This window comes from Eutrigla gurnardus (assembly GCF_963514095.1).
Source record: "Eutrigla gurnardus genome assembly, chromosome: 15".
NCBI classification, from domain to species: Eukaryota; Metazoa; Chordata; class Actinopteri; order Perciformes; family Triglidae; genus Eutrigla; species Eutrigla gurnardus.
Window position 1 is genome coordinate 23,893,528 of NC_139938.1, and position 24,882 is coordinate 23,918,409.

Sequence of the window (24,882 nt, forward strand, 5' to 3'; positions counted from 1 at the left end):
GAATCTGGATTGAAGTGGTTAGGAATGAAAAGATAAACATGCCACCAAAGCACAAAACACTTGACCAGTCTTTAGCTTCACTTCTTCTCAGTATAGAATACACCACAAATACTGTGAAAACATGTTCACTGTGTGCTTTGGTAATGAGAAAATACACCAGTAAAAACTGCATACCACCACATTCAACCAAAAGAAAAAGAAGAAAACTCAAAGGAAAACGGATCCTGCTTTTCTCAGAATGATGCTATGGTTCTTTCACCCTGTTTGGCTTTCAATGTCACCCCCTTTTCAGTAGCCTGCTTTCTCCATAGTCAGCAACACTAGATCCCACATTAGCCATGTATTATCATGCAGTACCGTTGATTAGCTCTAGGTGGCATTGTATATACGGTAGATGTAATGTAGCCTTGTGAATGATGTCGTTGCAGCCTGTTTGGGTTTACTGGACCAAGTAAAAGGTATTCTATCAGATCTCAGAGCTGGAGTGCTGTTGGACATGGAGCCACAATAACACTGGTGATGTGATCCATGATCCTTTTGCCCCACCCCCTCCTCTGAGGTGCTTGATGAATACCATCCCCATGATGTATTGATTGAGTAACTATTGATGTTAGAAAAGTAAGTCCGACACATCCACTTCAGAATTTGTTTGTTTATTTTGCGTGTGTAGACAACAGAATATGAAACTGGATTTTGAGAAAGGGTTTTTGCATTCTTTATTCCCAACGGGTTTATATACGTTTTTTTATTTCCTGCACTCCAAAAAAAAAATTCAAGAAACCGTCCTTTGCATTTGCTTCTTGCTTATTGGCTGCTCCTGTCATTCTGAAGTCATCTTGAGAAGGAGAATGAAGGAAGAAAAAAAAAGGTTAAAAAACAAGAACAAAACACATATAACTGTCCCTTGTAGCTCAGCCGCCATGATGAGCTTTGCAATTGAGGGCAACAAAGAAAACCAGATGCAATTAAAAGATCCTGTAACAAACACCCGCTTTCAGATAACAGCTCTTCACCTCTCGCTTTACGTTTTCATTCCCGACAAACTGGGCTCTCATTTTAGGACAAGAGGAAGACCATCACCCTGTCATACCACCATAGTCCTGGAACACAATCCTGACCAATGCTAATTCAACACCAGCCTGAATGAGTTTACCTGAACCACTCTGGATCTGATTGTGTCGGGGGGCTTAGAGCTCTTTATGTCTCTGCTGTTTTCTGACAAGGCAGAGGATTGCGGTGCAGTAAGGGAAGCTTTTATTTTGTCGCTGTCCCACGTGGTCCGGGTAGGGAGGGAAGGAGATGGATCTTACTATTTGGTAGTGGCGGGGCGGACTCTGAGGCAGGCACAAGTGGTGGTTTGTTGTATTTATGTTAGTTTGACAACCTTTGTTATTGTTTTTATGTTGTTTCTTTTTTACTGTTGTATCAAAAACCCAGAGATGGCAGGTCGAAAATAAGGTGTGTTGTGGAGGTATGATTTGTTTCCTGAATAAACATGAGTTGCAACTGACTGACTGCTTTTATTTACATTACTCAGATTAAGAAAGAGAAGTATGCATTAAGGGTGGACGTAAGGCAGTTAAGAGAATAGTCTTTATTAATAGTAGAGACCTAAACTTATCGACTCAATCCAAAGTGTAAAAGTAGGCTATATTTTTTATAATGAACAAAAGTGACCTTATTTCCAACTTGCATAATAATTTACATGGTATTTACATGATTGTCTGCTTCAGGTCTTTCTTTTTTTGTGAGTTTTTAGGCCTACTGGTGATTGTTTTGTGCAGAACCATTCCTGTAAATTAAAGTGCACACACCATTGGTTTTTAGCACAATCCAGGCAAATTAACTTTACATATTGAGTCTCTCCTGTAATTTGTAGAAACTATTACTCATTTCTCATTAAACCAGAATAAAACCCCCAGGGCACTATATATCTGTATCCACGTCTTTTCTGGGTGTTTACACGCCTACGGTTCCACTTTATAGTGCAGAACATCACTCCTTTTACAGTGTATGAATTGCCCGTTTAATTAGACAGTGAGTCATCATGGCTGTGACTGTATAAACAATTCAGACAGGGTAAGTAGTTTGACTTGGATGCGGTTTGATTGACAGCAGAGCATCGGTTCCTTCCTGTCACAGTGTCTCTGCCAGGCATATCCGATATGTTACGATTATAATAGCCCAGTATGAAAAGAAAACACTCCATGTTAAGATAAACATCGAGTCCTTACGGCAAATAAACTTTATTACCACCGCTCACAGCAACAGTGGAGTGTGCTATACTGGTGCAGTCCATCCCGCGGCCGCTAGGGGAAGCACTGAGCGCCCACTACGGCGTTCTAAGTGTAGAAGAACACCTCAAGTAGGCTAACGTTGTTGTTTTGATATTTTAATGCTAACGGTGGCACCTAACCGGCGGTTGGTTAACATTTTAAATCATTTTAATAGCTAGGTTTCCCTCGGGTGGCCCGCCAGCATTGTGATACATAGATATGACAGTCAAAGTTAAAAAGTGTCAACGTAGCCTTTTCGCTAGCGTTAGCCAACGTTGATTCAAATTAGCAACTCAATACCCACCAATAGAGGAGGAGTTCCGCCTACAGGTACATTTTTTTTAAGTTTATCGTTTTTTCAGTCGATAACAGTAACATTAAAACTAATAATGATGGAACATTCCATGACTTTTTAATGTTTACAGAGTTACTTGGTTGTAGGTAAAGGGAGATATTTAGGCTGGATGCTAACATTTGCATAACCCAAGTCAGTTTCCAGGAGACCTTATGTGTTGTAGATGCAACAGATGCTATAACTTCTCCTCAGTGAGGAGTAAAAATTACTTTCTGATGTTTTTTTTCCGAATCAAATTATTTCCCTCACAATATGTAATTTATTGTCTATTAACTTATTTCAATATGATATATAACGTATGTTGCGTTTTTGGTAATGCAAACATACCACATTCTGTTGCAAAGGGTGAATAAGGCTTTTATTTTGAAACTGCTAAGTAAAGTAGGTTTAAGATATTGAGACGTCTGGAACTGTAGGTGCTTTTTGTCAATATTGCAGGGAGGAATGGTAAAAGAAGAAGACATTACAGTAAACGTCCAAGATGAAGCTGTGTATGTGGAGTTTTGGGGACTGTCAAAACTCAGAAGGTCACAAAGGTAAGTTTCATCTCTTGCTGTTATGTTTCTGTCATTTAGATAACCATTAGGGATGTTTCTGCATCACAGACCATATTTGTCATTGGAAACTATTGTGTATCCAAACTCTAAATTAAGCATATTAGTAGGAAAATCGGGCATCATGAAAGTAATCAAACAAAACAACAAATTCATGACACTGTGGTCTAACTAATAGGATGACCAATCTATCCACGAAGTCCCATTGTGTTTTCATACAGGAGGGGTTACATACCCTCACTGTGAGGTCCAACAGTAAAACTGCTGCAAGGTCCCTCATGCACTGTTTAATGGCCAGTAAATGTCTAATGACATCATAGTAATCATGTCAGATGGCAGAGATGACGATCATAAAGAACAGACTGGGTCTGGGATTAGAGATGAGTCAGCAACTTCACATCTAAACAGGGGTGTTGTGTGGTGGTTGGTTGTTGCTGTGGGGAAAAAAAGTCAATTCATGTAAGAATCGAGATTCTCAATCGATTCACAACTCCCAAAAATCTACATTAAAAACGTTTGAAAACTGAATGTTAGATTGCACAGCAGAGACCTTGAAATGTGCAGCCGTATGTACAGTATCAAGAGAGGTCGAGATATCGACATATAAGAAGAGTATCGTGAGATACTGAAAATTCTCAACCCCACCTGTTGTTTTTGTAGGTTCCAAACTGTAGTGACAAACATTTCCACAGTGTATGTAATGTACACTGCTTGTTATCTAGTCCTTTCCTTTCTCAAATGAGCCTGTGTGTGTGTGTGTGTGTGTGTGTGTGTGTGTGTGTGTGTGTGTACAGCGAGTAGAAAACAGCATATTTTTGTACGTTTATGTGATATACTGGGGTTTGCTTTTATCTGTAGTAATTCCAAGCACATTGGGGAAGCATTTATCAATTGAAAAATCCCCCTCAGATCAGCCATTAATGTGGAAATGTGCTGCCTCAGCTAAGCCCATTGTGGATGAGAGAAGAGAGAGAGAGAGAGAGAGAGAGAGAGAGAGAGAGAGAGAGAGAGAGAGAGAGAGAGAGGGAGACAGGGGGACAGGGGGACAGGGGGAGGGGGAGGAAGAGAGATCCAATTAATCTGAAGACAAACAGCGGCCACTGAAGTTGGGGATGAGTAATAATTTTAGTTTCCACTATTTGAAATGTGTTAAATGCTTGTGCTTTTGGCCCAGTTATATTATTTGAACCATGGATGTCCATTGGAAGTCTCTCCACCTCACTGTAGGTTACTAACTGTACTACTTGTCAGCTAACATTGGGGGGCAGCATCATATTTAGGATAGTGGAGAGCAACCTTCACATACCACATACCATATTTAACAACCTTTTCCCTTTTTACATCTCATCTCTATTCTGGATTCTGATTTAAAAAGAAAAAATATCTTTCATGACCGATGCCATTCTTTGTCCCATTTTACTTATAATGCTTATTCAATAAAATATGGTAATTCAGAGAGACATAAAGTGAAATATAGCACAAGGCATAGTCAGATTGGTTCAGAAAAAGAAAGTCATTATTTAAGGCACACCTTAATAGTTTGTAACTCCATCACATTTGAATACAATAAACACACAGTGACAACTGAAGGACAACAAAACCTTAATAGGAATGCAATTCACAGGGGTGGAACAAATGTGTTCCCAGACTAATTACTTCTTTTGTTGAAAGATGGTATGACCAGGGTCAAATACTTTTTGTCAATTATTATTTTAGAAGTTCAATTTTTGGAAGGGTTCACAATAAACCCGATTACATATGAACAAAGTAAGATAATCCTTTACAAATATAATTAACCCGAGTATAATCAGGATCACTCCACCTGTTTAACTATCCCACTATATCTAACAGCTTATACAGGAAATCACCTTTTGGATAAATTTACATCAATGACAACAACAACAACAACAACAACACAAAGTCAAAACGTTGTACGAGTTTTCAATAGAAAAGTGCCACCAGTAATTAATTAAGTGAAATCTTTTTAAAATAGAATTACAAGTAATACATCGTATTGCAGTTTGGTAAAATTTAGGTCAACAGAATGACTAGACATGAGTAGAAATCACATTTACTTACAGCTCAGGTGTTTATTGTACCTACATGTATAGTTTAAGGGGACCAGCTGTGTGCCATATTGATGGTATAAAATATCCCTATGTTTCTTAGACATGGTTTAATCCAAGTCTTACAGTCAATCTTAAATCGTGTGAACGGGGGGTATTGCCTGGCCTGGTGTCTATTTGTTTCTGGCATTGTTTTCTTGTCAACAACTTTGTATGTGAAAAACAATATTAAGATTTTGTCCCCACTGTGTTATCCAGCTGGTGCGAAATTATCGTTGAATAGCAATAGCAAGAATTTTGCTGCAGAATGTATTATTCGACAGGGGCAATTCATTGTGAATACAAATATACAGGCTTATCTTGTGGCACATGTAATTGTTTGTATTCTACAAAAAAAGAAGAAGGAGGCAGGACATAAACATATTTTTGACAAAAACAAATGCAGACAGGAAGTGGAAAAAAAGACTCAGCTTAATCCTTGTCTATAAAACCATCCCTAAGGGAATGAGTGGTCACTCACAGCTTGAGATTTTTCTCTCTCTTTGCTTAAATGCTACAGTTGATGAAGACGCATGTGCAAAGCAAGGTTCAGTGCAGAACATGTGACCTTCATTTGAAGACCTTGCTGGTCATTTGCAGATTGAGGCAAAGGTTAGTCCAACATGTCAGTGTTTGAAAACCAGTGTGAAAAAAAAACTTGCTTCAAAAGGTCCACTTAGTATAATTCTTGTGCCCCACCTGGTGGCCTTAACTATGCAACTTCATATAAACTTCCAGGGTCTAGAATGGACCATCAAACCCGTTAACTGCATTTCAAATGTCTGTATCGACTTAATAGTAACTTAAAGCACATGCAAGTGACAAAAAAAAAACCGCTCAGCATATCTTGCCTATATTTGCAGCTGATGAATCTGGGACATTGTGCCAAATGTTGCAATCCTCCCATCTTTGTTAGCTCGACTAGCAAAGCTAAGCATAATGACCACTAAAACCATGTATCTGCCGCTATGATAAAGTGAGCCACTCGGGCTCAAGCCTACAGTTCAGCTCTTCATTTTCTATCTTAGAGGAATCTGTGGTTGCTGCCTTAAAAACAAAGGCCTCATTTTTACCTTATTGTCCCCTGGGTTTGAATGTGTTGTACTCTTATTGTCATGCTCAAATCTCAAGTCCTGTAGATTTCATGGGACAAAGGGTTCGTTTTTTTAATATATGCTGCCAACCTAACTCCACGTGTCAAATCTCGTTAAGTCCATTTCCATAACACAGAACCATTGTTACGCTTAATTGACTAATTAACCAGAAATAGAAATCTATCCCGGGCCAAGACAGCAGCAGTACATGCTGACCACGCCAGACTTTATTTCCTGTTACAGCTCTGGCATTGTGTCCTTTTTTGGCAGGGGGAGTGACTTCCTTTTCACTTCAGCACGTTGCCCAGCGTAGAGGTTGAGCAGACCTTAGAGCACCAGAGTGATGTAAGATATGAGTGACACTCTGCTGAGAGTCATTCTTCTTAGTGACAGGAAAGCGAAACGCCCGGGTCTGGCATGACTGCGGCTCTAGGAGTCCATATCTCTCCTGCAGTCCTGCAGCTCACGGTTGGTGGTTTCTTGTGGGTGAACAGTGAAGCACAAGTACATACGACATTTGTGTTAAGACGACGTAGTGGTGCAGGGACATTGGCGATGAGTGCCTGTGCTGATAGAAGAATAGGTGTCTGAGTGTAAATTGCTGAACTACAAGCTGTGGGCAGGTGCAAGTGAGAAGGGGCTACGCAGGGATCTCTGGTCCCGAGACCTAGCCTGATAAGTAGGCAGCTGGTTCAACATTGTTGTTCTGTCCGTCCTCTATTGCCTTGTTCTTCTCAGTCATGGACAGCTCAGAGCAATCTGAATCCACCACTGCTTGCCTTGACCTGTTATGTAAAGAACATCATCATTAGAACTCATTACTGTCATTTTATTTGACCTTTCCCATAGACTTGTGTGCCAAAGTTGGCTGTTTTTACTGACATTTTGCCTGCCTGTATAGTGTTAAGCCATACTTACATATGTGCCAAAATAACCTAAGCCCTATAAAGAAATATATTACTTTTGAATGTTTGCCACGTTTTAAAGTTTAAATCTGGGCAAATTATTTCTCAATGAGAAGCATGAGAAGTTGTTGTGCAGGTAATGGAGATTCCTTACTTTTCTCTGTTGAAGACAATGAAGTCTCTCTGGACATTATCCAATCTCTGCTGCAATTGACCGTTCTGGAGAAAGAGAGAAAAAAATACAGAACGTCAGTAACTCAACTGCTGGCATTTCTGAAAAAGCAATAACAAAATCGGGGCTGATCATTAGTTATTATTACTCCCAGCTACAGGAAGACATTTAATGCACATAGAGTTGTTTTGGTGTCACTGGTTAGGGATGACAAATAATGTGCAGTTTTAATAAGATACCAGAGGAGGAATTTGATCTAACTTTAGAGGACACTTGTGCTCTGGTGTCTCCACCTGCTCCATTCACTCACATTTGGCCCACTTAACCATGTGAGAACATCCGGCTCCGTCATGCCAGGCTATTCTCACGCTGCTGTAGTGCCAAGACAAGTAGACAGATGCTTTCTCATTCTCTCTCAAGGAGTCGGCGAGGAGGGAGATTATAGATATACATCATCATTATGGCACTTGTGGGTGTGTTTGAGACACACTAGCAGAGGCAATGCACCGAAGGGTTTGCCAGTACTCCCTCTTTGTGTACATGCACCTTACTTACACTAAATTAAATATAATTTGCAACTCCAAACTCCAAAAGAAGGAGGTTCCAAGTGGCTTTCCTCAACCTTTTTTTAAGGTTAGGGCATCCAAGGGCTTGCTCCTCATCCTCAAGAAAAGGACGAAAGTGCATGCACAGGTATGATTACATGCTGTCTCGCCCCACACCCCTCCACTCATATCCAAGTTCCTGGAAGCCCCTCCAGTAGAGAAATGGCTGACTCCCTGCCCAGAACAGCCAGTCACACAGCCCAGCAGAGAGGCTGTGTACAGGTGCTGTCACAGTGGGAAAGCAGCCACTGGCAGACCAAAAGCCATCAACTCAATTATGTCAGGGAATAGAGAGAGAAGAGAGCGAGATGTATATGTCCATTTGGAAAGCGGATGGAAAGAACAGAAGGTGTAGGTTGTAGAAAGGCTGTGCTTGTGTGGGTGATGCAGACTACTGAAAGGACAAAGAAACAAACAGGCAGGCAGAGACCGAGGAGGAATACTGTATTTGTCATACATCAGTGATAGATGTGACAAACAAGAGATATGACAGACGAGGTATGATGTAGAGTCTCTGATGTGGTCATAATGACATGAATGTAAAGGCATGACAGAACCCGATAATAAAACGCTACCTTTGGATAACCCTTTCCCCTAGTTGATGTGCAAAGCAGATCTCTGGTGTCTCTTGTCACTCTTTTTAATCTTTTCTTTCAAAGAAACCGGAGAAGACTTTGTTATTTACAGCAGTCGCAGGAGGAAGTTGAACTATTTAAAAGCTTGCAGTGGAAATCCTCTTCAGTGCAGTCAGGGTTCAGTACGTGTTAGACTTTACTAAATAAGTGTTTGCTAGTGATTTAGAGTTATTTCATAAAAGGCCTGAAATAAGGGAGGATAAAAGGAAAGCAGCAAATAAGGTCCTTCCTTCCTGATCTTTATTTCTGTAATTATTTCCTTCTTTCCTTCTTTCATTCCTTGCTTTCTTCGGAGGAAGGGAATAAGGAAAGAGAAGGAAATAAGGGAGGAAAAAAGAGAAGGACTTAAATAAGGTATTGAAGGAAAGCTTACTGTAAATTACATTTGTGCTCAATGCCAAAAGATGCCACTGGCCTTGCAGAAAGAAAAGCAACATTAACTGGGCAATTCACTTTTTGTTTCTTTCTCTCTCTTTATTTGTTGCTTAAAAAAGGCAGGTCAGAAGCTAATTGCTTCGATTAAACTTCCCATTTAATGAGACAGACCAGCAGGAATTGCTTTGCTGGGGGAACGCCTAACAGGTACATTTCTCAATGTCCTTATCTGGGGTTACTTTATTTCTGTCTTTAACTGAGGATGGCATTTGTTTGTAAAATGGTTGCTAAAGTGTACTGGGTTTGAAGTGGCAATTATGTTATTTAAACAATCTATATACGTTATCATTATCTCCGTATATTGTTTAATACATGAAATAACCCAGTAATTATTAAATGAAAGACATTGCACAAAAAGGAAAATGTGCAAAATAATGGACTCTGTACGAGAGCTCATGAGTGTGCACTAAATTACAATCTTTTAAAGTTTGATCATTTCTCGATCATGAACTATTATAATAGAATGTATTTTTAATAATGGTTGCATGCGTGCTTTTCCTACAATGTATTACAGGAAGGCAGAAGCAGGGAGATAATGCTAAAATGGATGAGGAAGGGGTCCTACACTGTATAGGGGGAGTGAGAGTGACATGTAGACAGTAAAGTGAAAGGAGTGTAAGGAGAGGGAGAGTAATAAAGGTTGGAGAATGCAAAGAATACAGAGCAGCCTCGGGGTAATGAGTAAGAAGCTGGCCTGGACAGGCATATGTAAGGGCAAAACATCTTACTCTATTCAATATTGATCTGCTGTTCTTCAGAAATGCTGCACAGAGCTCCCTCTCACTTTCACGTGCACCCATCACTCACGGTCTTTCTCAGGCTCTCTCTTCTGGGCATCCATCACAAATGGCCCCCAGATCCCTTGTAAATGGTTATGGAAAAGCCTTGCACAACCGGATATTTATAGGCAGTAAAGCAAATATTCTCTCCAGATTGGCCAGGGCAAACATTGCTTCAATTTTGAAAACAGTTCTTTATCAAGATATGGATATTTCTGAACAGACCTATTCATCAAAATACCCTTCAAAAGTGACATTGAGGTTTTTGGCACTTGAAAAAGGGAGGACTAATGCCCCAGACTGTGTTTGTTTACCGGTGTTACTGTGCCAAAATTGTGCAGAGCTCCAGAGAGGGAGTTACAAAATAATCTGTAAACTTCTGTTTTTGATCTCTTCAAGAAAGGTTCAGCAAATCATAACCACTGTTACAATTTACTACTTATAACCGTCACTGATCTGCATAAACCCTCTCCAGGAATGCATAACAACCTCTTTCTCCTAATATATGACACTCTTTGTTTATTGTTAAAATTAATAATATAGTTTTCTCCATTTTCATGTGAAAGACTTGTCAACAAATACAGCTGAATATTATGAATCCTGGTTTCAGTCGAACTGCATACATCAAACATGAATAATGTGATTTAATCATGAAATGTAATCCACATGAGAACAATATCATTTCACCGTCTAAACAATAGTTTCCCTTATTCTGACCATACACTGTTCATCTGTGTCCATAAATATAAGAAATGTTTGCCTGAAAAGGCTGCTAACATTATTTCATTAGAATAGGAGACGTTCTCTCTGTTTGAATAGACCAAAGGATGATGAATGTTGCTTGACTGCACGGTGAGATATCACTGATATACACACATAGGCAGGTCTCCACAAGCAGCTGTCAGCTTTCATAAAACATGGTGCACTTTAGGCCAGCGCTGACTTCTTACTGCAAGCTGGCAAGGTTTGTGCTCCGGAGTCTAGACCACACAAATTACTTCACTTCTATTAGAAAGCAGTCCCATAAACTGTTCGCCTGTGCCAAAGAGTGGGAGAGGGTCCAAACGTATTAGCTTTGTAATAACTGTGTGTGTGTGTGTGTGTGTGTGTGTGTGTGTGTGTGTGTGTGTGTGTGTGTGTGTGTGTGTGTGTGTGTGTGTGTGTGTGTGTGTGTGTGTGTGTGTGTGTGTGTGTGTGCGCAATAAGTTAGGCTGTGTATGTGCATACTGTAGTGTGCAAAGGTGGTGTGAAATGTTGTTGGTTAACAACCAGACTCAACACACAGTGCACTATTTCTGGAGAAAGCACACAAATGAAATCTACTGCTGGATCTCTCAGCTTTTACTGTCTCGGTGGGGAAAAAAATCTAAAGATTCAAAATGGGACAGAAGCCTAGAATTCAGTGGGGCACTTCCAACGATCGATTGAGTCCTGTACTGTAAATACATCTCCTCTGATAAACAGACTATCTATTTCAGAGGTGCATTCCTAAAATCCTTCTTGTGGCAGGAAAATATTTAGTGTTTAATGACTATCGACACAGGACAGGTAGTGACACACCTTGCTGTACTTTTCTTTGACCTCTATAGCCAGTGCCGGCCCTGACCAATTTGGCGTCCTAGGCGAGATTTTATCTGGCGCCCCCCTCGCATTTGCGGCGCTTTCTGTTTTGAGCACCGGATAACTTTGCCTTTTCATTTTCCAATCGAGCAACAACGATGAATTTTGTTTAGTTGTGTATCTACTTCGCTTTTGAGTGGCGGGCACCGGAGGACTGATTTTTATTATATATATAAAAATTCCTGGGGAATCTTGTGCCCTAGCCGATCGCCTATATCGCCTATGCCAAGGGCCGCCCCTGTCTATAGGGTCATACCAACACATTTATTAAATGCTATGTGACAAGGACATACCCCTTTAGAATGTTTCATCAAGACACATTTTATTATCAAAATATTACAAACATAGAAAACAATTTCCTCATGATTAGTTGAAAGTAAATATTAAGCTAATGACAAAATCTGCCCCTGATCTATTTCTGATTAGAATACGGCTTTTTGTATTAACATGTCAACCTGTCAAACACAGCATGTGACCATAAATGACTTGAAGTCTTTAGAGCTGCGGTTAACCTTGAGCCGAACATGACAGCACTTAATCAGGTCCCACTGCTGCACTACACCAACAATTAAATCACTACTGCCTGCTTTCACTGTCACAGTCTTTATGAGTGTGTTATGTGTATGTGTGTTGTGTTCCTCCCACGTCTCACTTGACCGGGTGATCAAATGAACCTTTCAGTGATTTCCTCTTTGTTGTGTATAAACAGCTAGATGACAGCTGATTTATGTAGATGGGAGTGAGAGACTAAGAGACTAGAGCCAGGTGATTGCATTCTTTGCCTTCCCCATTCAGACAGGCGGCCCATTTATTCTGATGAATATTATCTCCTGTAACTGGGCCAAATGGAACCAGCGGTCTGCTTTCTTTAATGAATGATGATGAGCACTGAGAGGGAGAGACACCGTTAAAGTGCATGTCCATTATTATTATTATTTTATTTTAAGGTTTTTACATATCGTTCTGTAGCTTTCCAGTAGTATTCCTTATGTATTCAACACATAATTTTTCATTGAGGTACGTACATTTTAGCGTCATAATGCTATTTCCCCAAGCACTTCTAAAAACATTTCCCATGTGACCTGACGTAATAATGTGCTGCTGTGTGGACGCGTTAGTTTAGATGCGAAAGTCGTAGAATAGAGCGGTAGACCAACAACCCCTGTGTTCTGTGAGTTTACAGGTTTTTTTCAACGTCGTCTGGTGGCTTTTAAGAGACCATAGATAACAGCTTCAGTTCCCTGTTGAAAAATGGCTGATTGTAAGGTTAAGTAGGGAAATATTCTAAATATAGCGTACATTTAACCTGCTATAGATTTTTTTTCTCTGGGAGAGGGCGCTTAAATGAGTTTTTATGCTGCTACCATCCACAGGGGCTTATATCGCTCTCTTCAAAGTCACTAGACTCCATTGCCAGTAATGAATAACAGTATCACTGTAAATAATACAGTAATATATACAGTAGTAAACATACAACCCCATGAAACAGTTTTGTTATTTTCAAACTTACGCACAACTTCTTCTTCGTCTACTCAGCTAGTGCTAGCATTCACTTAAATCATAACCTCGTTGATTAGCTTACTTTGGCTTTCTATTTGGAAAACTAACTTTTAAGAGGCATGTGCGATCCAAGGGGGACAACTAGTTAAAATCTTTATTTTAATTTCTATTTAGTTTTATATTAGTTTGTTTTTCACTTTCTTTTGAACAGCATGCTTTGCCACTGCTTTCGAGTGAAAGACCTTACCTGTGGGGATCCATCAGATCCCTGGTCCTTGGTTTTTCTAGCAAGCCTTTTCTTCTTCTTGTGAAGTGGTTTGGACTCCAGGATCATTTCCTCCAGCTCAAATGTAGGGTCACAGTTAAGTCTCCGCCTCTATAGAGACACACACACATGGAAGGCACACATTAGAAAATAAATACAACAAAAGATCCAGGGGAAAAGATATTGAATCTTATTCAAATTCAAAACTCAGAGACAAAACCTCAATGCTAAATCAAAACTTCAAAAGTAGCAATGCAGTGTGTATTTGACATAAGTTGATGTAGTTGTCACTTTTGTCTTTTTTATTTCTTTCAAAACCATCATTCTCATTGCTACAAAAAATACAAACTTTAAATATTGTTGTGCTCCACAGAACTTTTTTCAAATGTTAGTGCTTTTATGAACTGTGTATCATGTACAAAAGCAAATTTAAGACAATAATATGCTTCTTTAGAAAAGTTGTGAACTTTGAGATCAAAACATAAAGAGCAACTAGCCCTGCTAAATGTCTGACATCTGCATCCCATAAAATGATATGCAATGGTCAAATTTGATGTGTTACAATACAAACATTAATTCATATCAAGTACGATGTAATATTGTACGATGTGGATATGATACAAAATACGATGATACAACGCACACTTTTATTCTACAGGTAAGATCAAGGCTCAAACGGCAGCAAACCAGTACAGTCAAAGCAGACTGAATGCTGGGAAGTTAGCAAACAAAACATAAGGGCTGTTTGCTCCCTTCCTGTTCAGAAATAAATAGTCTATAAGGGACTGAAGACAGAGGATAGGCCTATAATTAGATAGAGACACACTGTCAATTCCCCATCGATCCTCTGTGCTTTTCCTCTGCTGTGCCAGCATGGCCCGCTGGGGATACCTGCTGCTCTTCAGTCGCAATAGACTTAGAGTTTGATAAAGTCATTTAGTCATCTATTCACTTGCAGCAGTCATTATTCTGCATGTCTTCACCCCCGGCACTAAGGAGTGACAGTTATTGTCACCTTGCTGCTTCAGTCAAATATACAGGATTGTTTTTTTGTGTGTTTTTTTTATTGCTTGAGCCTTGCAAGACAGCTTTAACAGTTAGTTGTTAAAGACAGCTTTTAAACAAAAATATAAAAACATCCTCCAGTTCCAGCTTCTACACTGTGAAAATATGCTTATTATCTTATTATGTGATATAAAACAGAATGTCTTTGGGTTTTTCGACTGTTGGTTGGAGAAAAAACAAATTAGCTAAATGTCAAGTCTAAACAATTATTTGATTAGTCAAGAAAATAATGCATTATAGGAATAATCATTAGTTGAAGCCCTAATTATTATATTTGTCATTAGTGCAGCTGAATCAATCTGTCATAGCTGCACATAAAAGTGGATTAAAGTGCTTCAGTGACTGCTGTTCATTTTATTTTTTCTGAATGGTATTTGTATGAGACGGAGTGAAATTAACTGGACTCTGTTGTAGGCTTTCATTCAGATCTTGTGTCACACCTTCAGTCCCTGCAGGGTTACCAGCTTTGAAACAGGGGACAGAAGATCAGTCACGCTACGGAGAAAGCACAGCTCTTCAGTTTGCCGGCCAAGCAGCTACAGTTCCTGCTGAGTGTTATTATTGTGTGCAAGCACTATCTTCACTCGTCATAATGATCCGTAAGCCACCCGTAGAGCTGCAGGTAGACATGCCGAGGCTTTCTCTGAGGCATGTATGCACACACGCTGCTTTGGCTTTGTCTCTGCATCTGGGTGTCTAGCCTACACTCAGCCCAGCAGAGGGTGGTGTCTACAGCTCTAATAGAAAGGGTTAGATGATGAGTGGGTCATTATAGCTCTGTCTGTTTCCCCCCTGCACATTTGCCCTCTTATAGGTATGGGAATACGTATGAGAGAACAGTAGTGGGTTGAGGGATGGATGGTATTTTTTCTGAAAGGGTAACAAAGGGTTAAATCATGGTATAATCAAAGATGTAACATAGTTTGGATAAAGGCATCTGCAGATGACATATTTGTTAATTTTTTTTTGTGATTGTCATTTTGTTTCGTAAATATTTTTTTTATTTTGCAATTGTTGGAAAAAATCTCTATTCTATTTAAATTTCAGCCTTTTGCTGGGTAGCAACCCGAGGCAATGCTCAGTTTATTTCTGATACTCACATTGGGAATAAAGCCCGGAGGAAGCTGTTTGCTGAGCACAGCGTCCCAGTTGACATGTGACATGTAGTCCAGATCCTGTAGCTCTGCTAGACAAGAAATGCGCTTCTGGACATCTATGCACAGCAACTAAGGGGAGACAGAGGGATTAGAGTAAGAACAATTGTCCACGGGGAGGCATGGCTGCAAAGTTCCACGCTGAGTCCTGCTGAGACACAAGCACATGATTGCCCTAAAGGATGTGTCTGAGAATGAGGATACAGGGGCAAAGGGCGCGGGGGTGTGGATGATATTGAGAAAAGGACAGGAGAGGCTGGAGAAAGAGGGAGGGTGCAGAGAGGAAAGGGAAATGAGGTGCATATAGGAAGCAAATGGCAATGATGAAGATATAAGACTTTGTGAAGTGTGAAGGACAAATATATTGAGCATGGAATTGTGCCCCAACACTCTCACTTTCTTTACTCTCTCTCTCTCTCTCTCTCTCTCTCACACACACACACACACACACACTCTCTCTCTCTCTCTTTCTCTCCCACATACACACACATTTACACATGCGACTGGAATGCCAATGAGGTGCGAGGAGTCTGAGCACGAAGCAATGCAACAGTTTGACTGCAGTGGATCGCTGCCAAGATAAAACATAAATGCTACAGCAACAGTGTATTTGTTAGCTTTGCAAGGGGCTTAATAGTGACAGGAAGAATACGCTTTGACAGTTTATTATGGATGGACTGTTAGGATCTAAGAATATGCTTAATGAAAACAAGTACTTCTAAATTATTCTAATTAAGGAGTGACACGAACCAAGGCGTGTGTGTTTGCAGTGTTTGTGAGTCTGTGTTCACTTGCAGTATTTTCGATTTATTTACCTATAATGTGGAACTTAAACAGCCGAGTCATTGTTCTCAATAATCGCAACTCACTCAATAATCAATTATACTTGATGATTGTAATTCTAAAGCTGCACTGATTGCTGCGAGACTTGCATGTACAAATAAAGTGCTGGTATGCAAATTAGGGCTGCAGTGAAAGTGACCTTCAAAGTAATATTCTATAAATGCACCTTGTGTGCCCAAATAAAGTGCTGGGAAAATTGTCTTCCCACAGGAAATAAAGAAAACAACCCACCCAGAAAAGCTACACTCATCAACATGAGATCTTTGTGTCTCCTATACATATGTATGACAAGATCACACCAGTCAGATTGGTGTTGCACAATGTTTACAGTTTACTTGTCATTTCATCGTGGTATTGGAGTTCTGCCACCGGCATAATCACTGGGAGAAGTTGGCAAGTGTAGGATTAGATAAATGACCATAGAGTATTCTGGGAGTGTGGTGGACCTAATTCAAAGACACATCTGTTGTACAATGTGACACTCTCACACACCCACATTTCAGAGAGGACTGGCACACTCAAATTCACAGGGGATAGTCACTTCAGATCCCGACCAGCAGATGGAATATTCTCATTTGTACCCTGAAGATGTGTTCAGATGTGTGATGTGTGGCGGATAAGAAACAGTCAGTAGCTTGGAAGCATTGGCAGCTCACATGGGGAAAACATATCAACAGCGTAACTACCAGACAGACGTTTTTAAAGATTACTGAAGGAGAGAGAAAAGAAGCAACATGAAGCAATATGCTTTGGTTGTATTTGTATTTTTTTTCAATAAAGCGTGGAACAAAAAGAGTAGAAATCTATCCAGGTGTCAGTGTAGTGATACTTCCTAGGTGTTCCTAAAGTACACACAAATACAATATTCTCTTTATAGATACATTTTTGCACACGTTAAAGACCTCACTGCAGATCTTTTTACAAGATATTTATATTCCTCCCAGTCCTGATAGGCAACTTGCCTTCAGAAATTCCTCCCAGTATTTCATTGCTGTGTGTTCTGTGTAGTGGGGGCTGCAGGATCATGTGCAAAGGTGAGATACATGCACACCCTGTATTTATCTGCTGTTACTGTATTCTGTGCATTATGCACATGTCACTTATTTACCTTTCTGAGTAGAGACTTCATCTCCAAAGACCAGGCTGCTGGGTAGCTGGGATGGACCTTGTGGAAGGTCTGAAGAATCTCATTAGCCGGTGTACTGGATCTCATCACATATGGTCTCTGAAAAGACCATACAACGTGTTACAGAAAATACTTTGCATTCCCTACCTGGAGGAGTCTCTAAAGTATGTGTCTCAGACTTATTTTGCATGTGGCTACTCTCTGTACTCTCTTCCTGCTCACCTACTGTGAAACCTTCTTCCTGCACTGATAAGAATGAAAAGAGGAAACAGAGAATAGGGGACTATTCTCAAATCACACCTTAAACCCTCTGCTGCTCAGTGGGAGAAGGCGTTCTGTGGGTTAGAAAACACGAAGCTTGTTGACATGTTCTTCACACCAGTCCTTCTCCACCCCCTGATGTTTATCTGGGACAGAGAGGCTCACTTGAGTTGGAGAATGACACAGTGACGAGGCATACATCAGGCTGGCTGGAGGTGGACAATCCAGCCAGCTTTGCCCGTGTTTCCCAGCTGGTTTATAGTAGAGCAAATAAATAGAACAAATATTCTCCTTTTGATGGCACTTCATCTTTGTCGGATGGTTCATCAGAAGAGATGAAAAAGAAATGGGGGTGACATATGACAATTTGTATTTCAAATACATTGATTACTTCAGTTTATGGGTGTATTCCTTTAAGGGAGAAATAAGCCTATAGTGACCGAGTGACCTAGCGCTCCCATTTTCAACAGCCAAATGACTCCAACACTGGCAGACTGATTACTGTTTTATAGAGCTTGTTGAAATGGTAAAGGTGGGAAGGAAAGGCCCTTGGAGGCAGAGGAATGACGTGGAAATGAATCCCTGAAAGAAGGTGAGAGTTATCTGCAGATTGAAGGGTACGATGAAGTTTAGGAGAGGGTTTGTAGATGACACAGATACACAAGAATATTCAAAAAGGGGCCAACGGTTATGTCACCCTGGGTGTGTAAGTGTGAGCTCAGCATTTCCCTCTCGAAGTGAAAGTTAAAAGTACTTGGAAATTTGCAGGACACAGCTTTGAGATAAAATAGAAGACTTCAGGTAAATGGAAGATGTAGCTTTGAGGGTCAGAAAGAGGACAGAACATATTCTAGTAGGGGTTAAGGTTTTAGGGTAAAATAAACCTGGCGCACTGAAGCTATTCCAGTGGGAGTATGATGTAGCTGAGGTCAGAATGTGTTGTAGAAAATGGAAAGTTAGGTAAAGTAACTGTCAGTAACAGTTTTATGGAGAAGGGTGAAATGGAGAGCACTGAGACGTCTTAATAGAGGAATTGATTTCAAGAACCCTTCATCAAAGCTCCAGATCAGTTTCAAGTGTTCTGGGTCTTTGTCCGAGTATGAAGCTGACTGTAGTTTGTGTAATCATCACCCGGAAATGTGAGAGGAAATTCTGCAGCTGCAGTCCAAGCCGCTATTCGCCTTAAGACTCATCCTTATATAGCGAAAAGATTGCGTGAAAGCATTTTGTGCTGTTTATTTCCATGACATTATAATTAAACTTCTCCAGATGGGACCAGCACAAAATTAAATAAATAATATTCCAATTATGTGGCTCTTGAAATAACTCAAATTCTATTTTCTCATTCTCCTGCAGTGATTCGTCTCGCACCGTGACTAAACGTTTAAACATCTTCCTCAGTAAGGTCAGCTTAAAATTCAATTATAACTATATCACCCCTCCCCTTTTTTGTTTTGTGAAGGCTGTCTGTCCCACTGCCAGGACGCTTCTAGCACATTTGTTTAGGTGTCATGTGTTTTCACTGCAGGTAGGTAGCCATGGTGATGTGCGTGTGTCTACGTTACCTGTCCTCTTAGTAGCTCATAGGCTGTGATGCCCAGCGACCACCAGTCCACCGAGAAGGAGTAGCCAGGGTGGGAACCCTCGAAGGTTTGGAACAGCTCAGGAGCTGATAGATAGATATTGTACAATAAAATTAAATGGATGTATGGTGTGTGATGACACTATCTTTCCTAGCTTAGAAATCATTTTCTTTTAGGTGTATTAAGAACCCTTTTCCTTGTTTTTAGGAACATTTTATTCAGGGACAGTTTATTTGAACTATTTCCCTTTTCCGACATGGAAAACATAACATAGCTTGCTTTATCTATCTCTCAAATTCTAGTCTTCTTTGTAATTCAGACATAGGTCTTTGTTGCGTAAATCTTCCATAACTGCTTTATTCAGACATAGCAGGACTTTTGCATAAAGAGCTTAATAGTGACAGATTGTAAAATCTACTTTGCAGGTGAAGCCTTAACTAATGATCATTGTGAGTGCGTGGGACACTCGTCCCCTCTTATCACAGTGAACGCCTTCATCAATTTTCACATCAATTTTATCACTCTGACGCAATTGGCATGGATAAAACCTGAAATAACAGCGAGGGAGCGTCATAATGTATGTGTAATAAATAATTGGCTTAACAGGTTTTCTGGGGAGGACAAGCTATCACATACATACATACATAGTTACATATTTCCCCTTCTGTGGAAGTGAATAATCTATACTATGGGAAAAGCTTGTTCAGCTGTAACCTTCTTTCAAATGGCCAAGGTGATTTCCAACACTCCATTCTTCTTCTTTATCTACAAGACAGTCAAGATCCGGACTGCAAGAAACGTTCTGTAAACTCGGAAACATGCATATAGACACACCCTCCTCGCCGTTATGGCGAGTTTAGACCGTTCTCTTTCTGAAGAGGAACACGTGTAGTTTATCTAGTGAAGCCTCTGAAAGAGGCTGGATTTTCTTCTTCCCCTCCTGCCATGAATTATCTATTACACCACAGAGCATTCGCCTGAAATCACACATGGTTACAGGGTCATTCTCCATCATGAGCTCACACTTTGTTAGGATAAAAAGAGGTGCACAAACGCAAAACACGCATGGTCTCGTCATTCATATCCCCCTGAAATCCTGTTAAGCCCCTATCCGGTCTCACAGGAGCTGAATCCACATCGACCTGGTCTCTACTTAAGAGTCATGAGGAGGGAGAATGCAGGGTGCTGGGTAGGATGATAATAGAGAAATACCAGAAAAGGACAGGGTCTTTGCTGATATACACGCCGCCACACACTTCTAGTGGGTCATATGTGATGATTGAGAGGGATTATTTATTTATTTATTTTTATTTTTTTATATTGTTGCATATTATACCATTAACACTGCCCTCAGGCTTTGGGCTCATGCATCAAATCAAACAAAGAAGAATGTACTTTATGTATTTTTACCCTTCAAATTAGAAACAAGTTCCCTAACCTTTCAAACTTCACTATGAACTGTGAACTTGGGGTCAAAATAGGTTATGCTAAATTGCTGCCTTGTAGAGGAGCAGTCCCAAAGTGTTTTCTTTTTTTCATTCACTCCTTATCCAATAATTAACTCTCAAATCAATCATGTTGTTATTGAAACCTACTCTTGACAGGGTTTCCTGTCAGAATTACGTGTTGTTGGTGGCACTTGCCTTACATCGAGTGATGAATCAACAAAAACAAATCAAGTTAAAGTGCATACTTCACAGCAACGGGAGGATACGTCCTCCTTCATGGAACCTCGGCTTAACAACGTTAGTCACTAACATCCTGTCAGTGTCATCGAGCATTTGAATTAGCAAACATAAGCATGTGCTATGTGGATAATGTATAAACCAGCCTTCCACAATCCTTGTAAATAATAGATTATACTTTTTTTTCTAGCTTTTTGTTGTTCTTCCTTCTGAAGCATCACACAAACGTGTTTTCTTACCCATGTACGGTTTGGTCCCAGCAATGGACGTCGCTTTTAGGTCTTCTTTTACAATGGCTGCGATGTTGAAGTCTGTCAGATGAACATGCCCTGTAGAACAGAGGGATAACGTTACACGGAGCAGCTCACGTGAAATCTATAAATCCCAAGGTGGCACAGAGCTATAAGACCACAGAGCTCTGTTTACACCATCCACATAAACTGTTTACACTAATATTTAAGCTTTTTCCTTTGGAATTGAATTCAACCACAGCTTACATAAAGCAGGTATCTCACTTTGAGTACTGCTTATGTGTTAGATGTGCTGAAATGAGGATCAAAGGAATTTTAATACACAACATAGTCTGTTGAGATAAAGCCATTTCCTTTATGCATCCTTATGATCAAAAAGCTCTTATATTGGTGTTATTAAAAGGCATCAAATGCAAATTAACTGGTGTTATTGATGGTTTCTAAACGTGTGTGATGAGTCAGTGTTTAAGCGGCAGCTTCGATGATTTCCAAAGCCTGGAACCATTGACCTGTGTCTCACCGTGCTGCACGGTGGCCCCTGGTCTTTGACATGCACACTGAACACACCGTGTGTGTGTGTGTGTGTGTGTGTGTGTGGGTGGATGTGTGTGTGTCAGTGTGTCATACTGAGTGTGACAATGCTGGAGAGTTTTTGCTGCAGAGTGATTGTTCGGATGAGTGGATGTCCTCAATAACCCTACAAACACATTCATTATGTCCATCCACCAAAGCAGGGTAGCCACAGTATAGACAGTTAAACAGAATATATATATTATCACAACCTTACAATAAGGTAACTGTATGTTTATATAAAGCAGACACAAGCAGCTAAAGTGGTTATTTAAATACAAATATACTGAGCTTCAAAGAAAAGAAAACTGTACAAAGAAAATCTCTCATTCCCTCCCTCAGTATTTTGCATCACTCTCCATTATCACAGCTTTTCTTTCTATGTACCTTTTTATTTCACCCCTCTGCACTTCTCTGTTCCTGTTTCCCTTCCATATAATAACCTTCCTCTGTCCTTCATTATTCAGGTTTTTGATTTTCGTTTTCCTGCGTTTTCTTGCTTCTTTACTGTATGAAATATACTTGCCTACCGTATTCAGATCTGAGGTGTATGACTGTCGCTGTGTAGTGATGCACAGAGGGGAGATCGGGTGGTGCTTTGCAGATAGAAAAGGGCCCATTGTTAATGCAGTCGGATGACTGTGACAAAGGTGCAGCAGAACTCAAACGTTAGAGTGGAGCTTCTTTCATGTTTTCATATTTAATGATGTGTCCTGTCTCTGTCACACACATATCTGCCTTTTTCCCCTTTTCTGTCTTCATCTCTCTTTGCTTTGCAGGAGACAGATTTAGGACATTTTATACAGTAGCCAGTTGCAAGAAAGAGATAACCATGATCAAAATGCTAGACTGCTGGGCCAAAAGTTTCTAGTAGCAAAACTATATGTTGACATTTTTTTTTTTTAGCTCATTCTGAGATCGGTTCTCTGGTGGCCTATAGCAGAGGCTTTTAGGCCTTGAAAAGCAGTTTCAAGGCTCAACCCTAACTTTTAATAGTGGCTGCCAGCCTGGAAACTGAAACTGATAATATGGTTGCTACTCTCAGTCACCATATATTTGAAATAATTAAGATACTATGCATTTAAACACATATGCTTAATGAAAATGAAACATAAAGTGCTTTTATTTTAAAGAACCATCCAAGAACCAATGCCTGTTGTACAGCGACTATAGTGACTGCTGTAGAGACATGGAGGGAACTAATCAGCCTATTATGTCGTGATTATTTAAATGAGTGAACATAAACTATCCAGCCAGGCTTGAAAATGACTGTCCCCTCTTTATTCAATTTCGGCAGTCATTGTTTTCTTGCCTCATTTCTTTTACCATTGATCTTTTTGACATGATATGCTGAAAGAAAATGTGTTTTAGAGGCCTGGATATGATAGTGAATTAGCTGCAGTTGCAATGATTTTATTTTTTATTGTTTTTAAGCTTTAAAGAGGTCTTTGTTGCATTTCCTTTGGATTTTAAGCTGCTAATGTGCTATTTCTAAGTAGGCCACTTCACTCTCTCAGATCACGTGTGCGCGCCATGAGGAGGATACATGTCGATTTAAAATGTGTTAAGATAATATATGGAGGTCAGAGCGGTAATATTTCCATGAATTTTGAATAAAGTCTCTAAAATCTCCAGTCTGTACATGAGATTAACTCCCCTTTGTCTGCAGTCAAACCGTTCCCTGCATGTTGAGTGTTAAAATGTGTGCTGGCCGAACAGTGGTTCAGCAGGTGGCTTAGTTATCTAATGTGTTTTACCGGGATTACCTCCACACCCGTCAGGGTTTGATCCTTAGGTTATGTCACGCTGCTACATGCCTCTTCTATTTTTAATATCTCTTTGAAATGCTGCTACCTCAAAACACCCCGGCCACTGATGACAACTATACTTCATGCACACATTAGTATAGTAATGGTCTCTTCCTGCACTTGTGTTAAGTATCCACACTTTTATACGCTTGAACTTTATAAAGAAGCTTTATGTAACATAACTCCATCTACATTGGCCTGTTTCATGAAGCATGAGTAAATGCATTGTCTGCCTGCGGGCATGTGTAAATCAATATGAATTTACCGATTTTATTATTAAAAACTCTACGTGATTTTTTTCTTCAAGAAATATCAAATACTGTACTTTTCCGAAGTGTCCCATGAGTGTTGATGTGGCGAACGTATGCACCAGTGCTTCTTTGTATTAGCCTGCGATAGGAGAGAGCTGGTGGTTCCCCTCACAATATTGCCTCAATGTAGAGCCTGCTTTTGAATCATTTGTGCTTACGTACACAGGCGATAACCTTGACAACGGCCCTGTTGTAGCATCCCCCAGCATCCTGGGGCTATGCCATTTAATAGAGCATCATTGCGTGCGTGTGAGTGAATTGTTTTTCTGTCTATGAAGCAACTCCCAGAGGAACACGGGAGGAACGGGACAACTCCAGCTTGTAAAATTGGCATGGTGCGCAAGAGCAAACCAGCTGCTGCCCTTCATTGTATTAGACTTAAGTGGCGAGGTAAACTACAGGTCTGCTTAGGAAAACAGAGTGTGGGGCGAATGCATGAGGAGGAGAGAAGTGCTTGTTGAGTTTGAAAGGACACTCGCACAGTACACAGAGAGAGAAAACAAGGGTATTTCTGTTTCCTCTTCATCTCTCTTCTATGCATATCTTCTGTCCTAATCGACCCTGTTTTTCTTCTGTTGACAGATCTTTCTTTACAGAAATGTTTGCTCATCACTTTCCTCTTTCTTTTTGAAGACCTCAGGACTTTTGTGGATGCGTGTGCTTTTGTGGGTGTCTACACTATATGGCCAAACATTTCTGGACACTTGGGCTTCTTGGGCTGTTTTTCATGATTCGTTCTTAACCGCATGGTTCCAACTTGGAGAAATATGAGTGCTACACTGTTAGTAAGGTAATGATTTATTGACTTAAATATCCCAATATTGCATATGCATTTCATTTTCATCAGCTCCTAAATAAAATTACTCCTCAACACGCTCATGTTCCAACATTTTCAGGAAAGCGCAAAACATACCTGAGACTCTCT

The 24,882-nt window shown here is 40.1% G+C and overlaps 1 protein-coding gene across 1 annotated transcript in view; it reads right to left on the minus strand.

Annotated features, from left to right (window-relative positions):
* Positions 1–4,679: 4,679 nt before the first annotated feature.
* The window catches only part of stk32a (serine/threonine kinase 32A), a 51,515-nt gene continuing 31,312 nt past the window's right edge, over positions 4,680–24,882 (minus strand). The window contains exons 7-13 of the mRNA XM_084028543.1: positions 21,257–21,346; positions 19,315–19,418; positions 17,471–17,587; positions 15,466–15,591; positions 13,283–13,411; positions 7,444–7,508; positions 4,680–7,169 (exon numbers count right to left, since the gene is read on the minus strand). Of these exons, the coding sequence (XP_083884669.1) occupies positions 7,052–7,169; positions 7,444–7,508; positions 13,283–13,411; positions 15,466–15,591; positions 17,471–17,587; positions 19,315–19,418; positions 21,257–21,346 (749 nt within the window). The 3' untranslated portion in view covers positions 4,680–7,051. The remainder of the gene's footprint in view (positions 7,170–7,443; positions 7,509–13,282; positions 13,412–15,465; positions 15,592–17,470; positions 17,588–19,314; positions 19,419–21,256; positions 21,347–24,882) is intronic.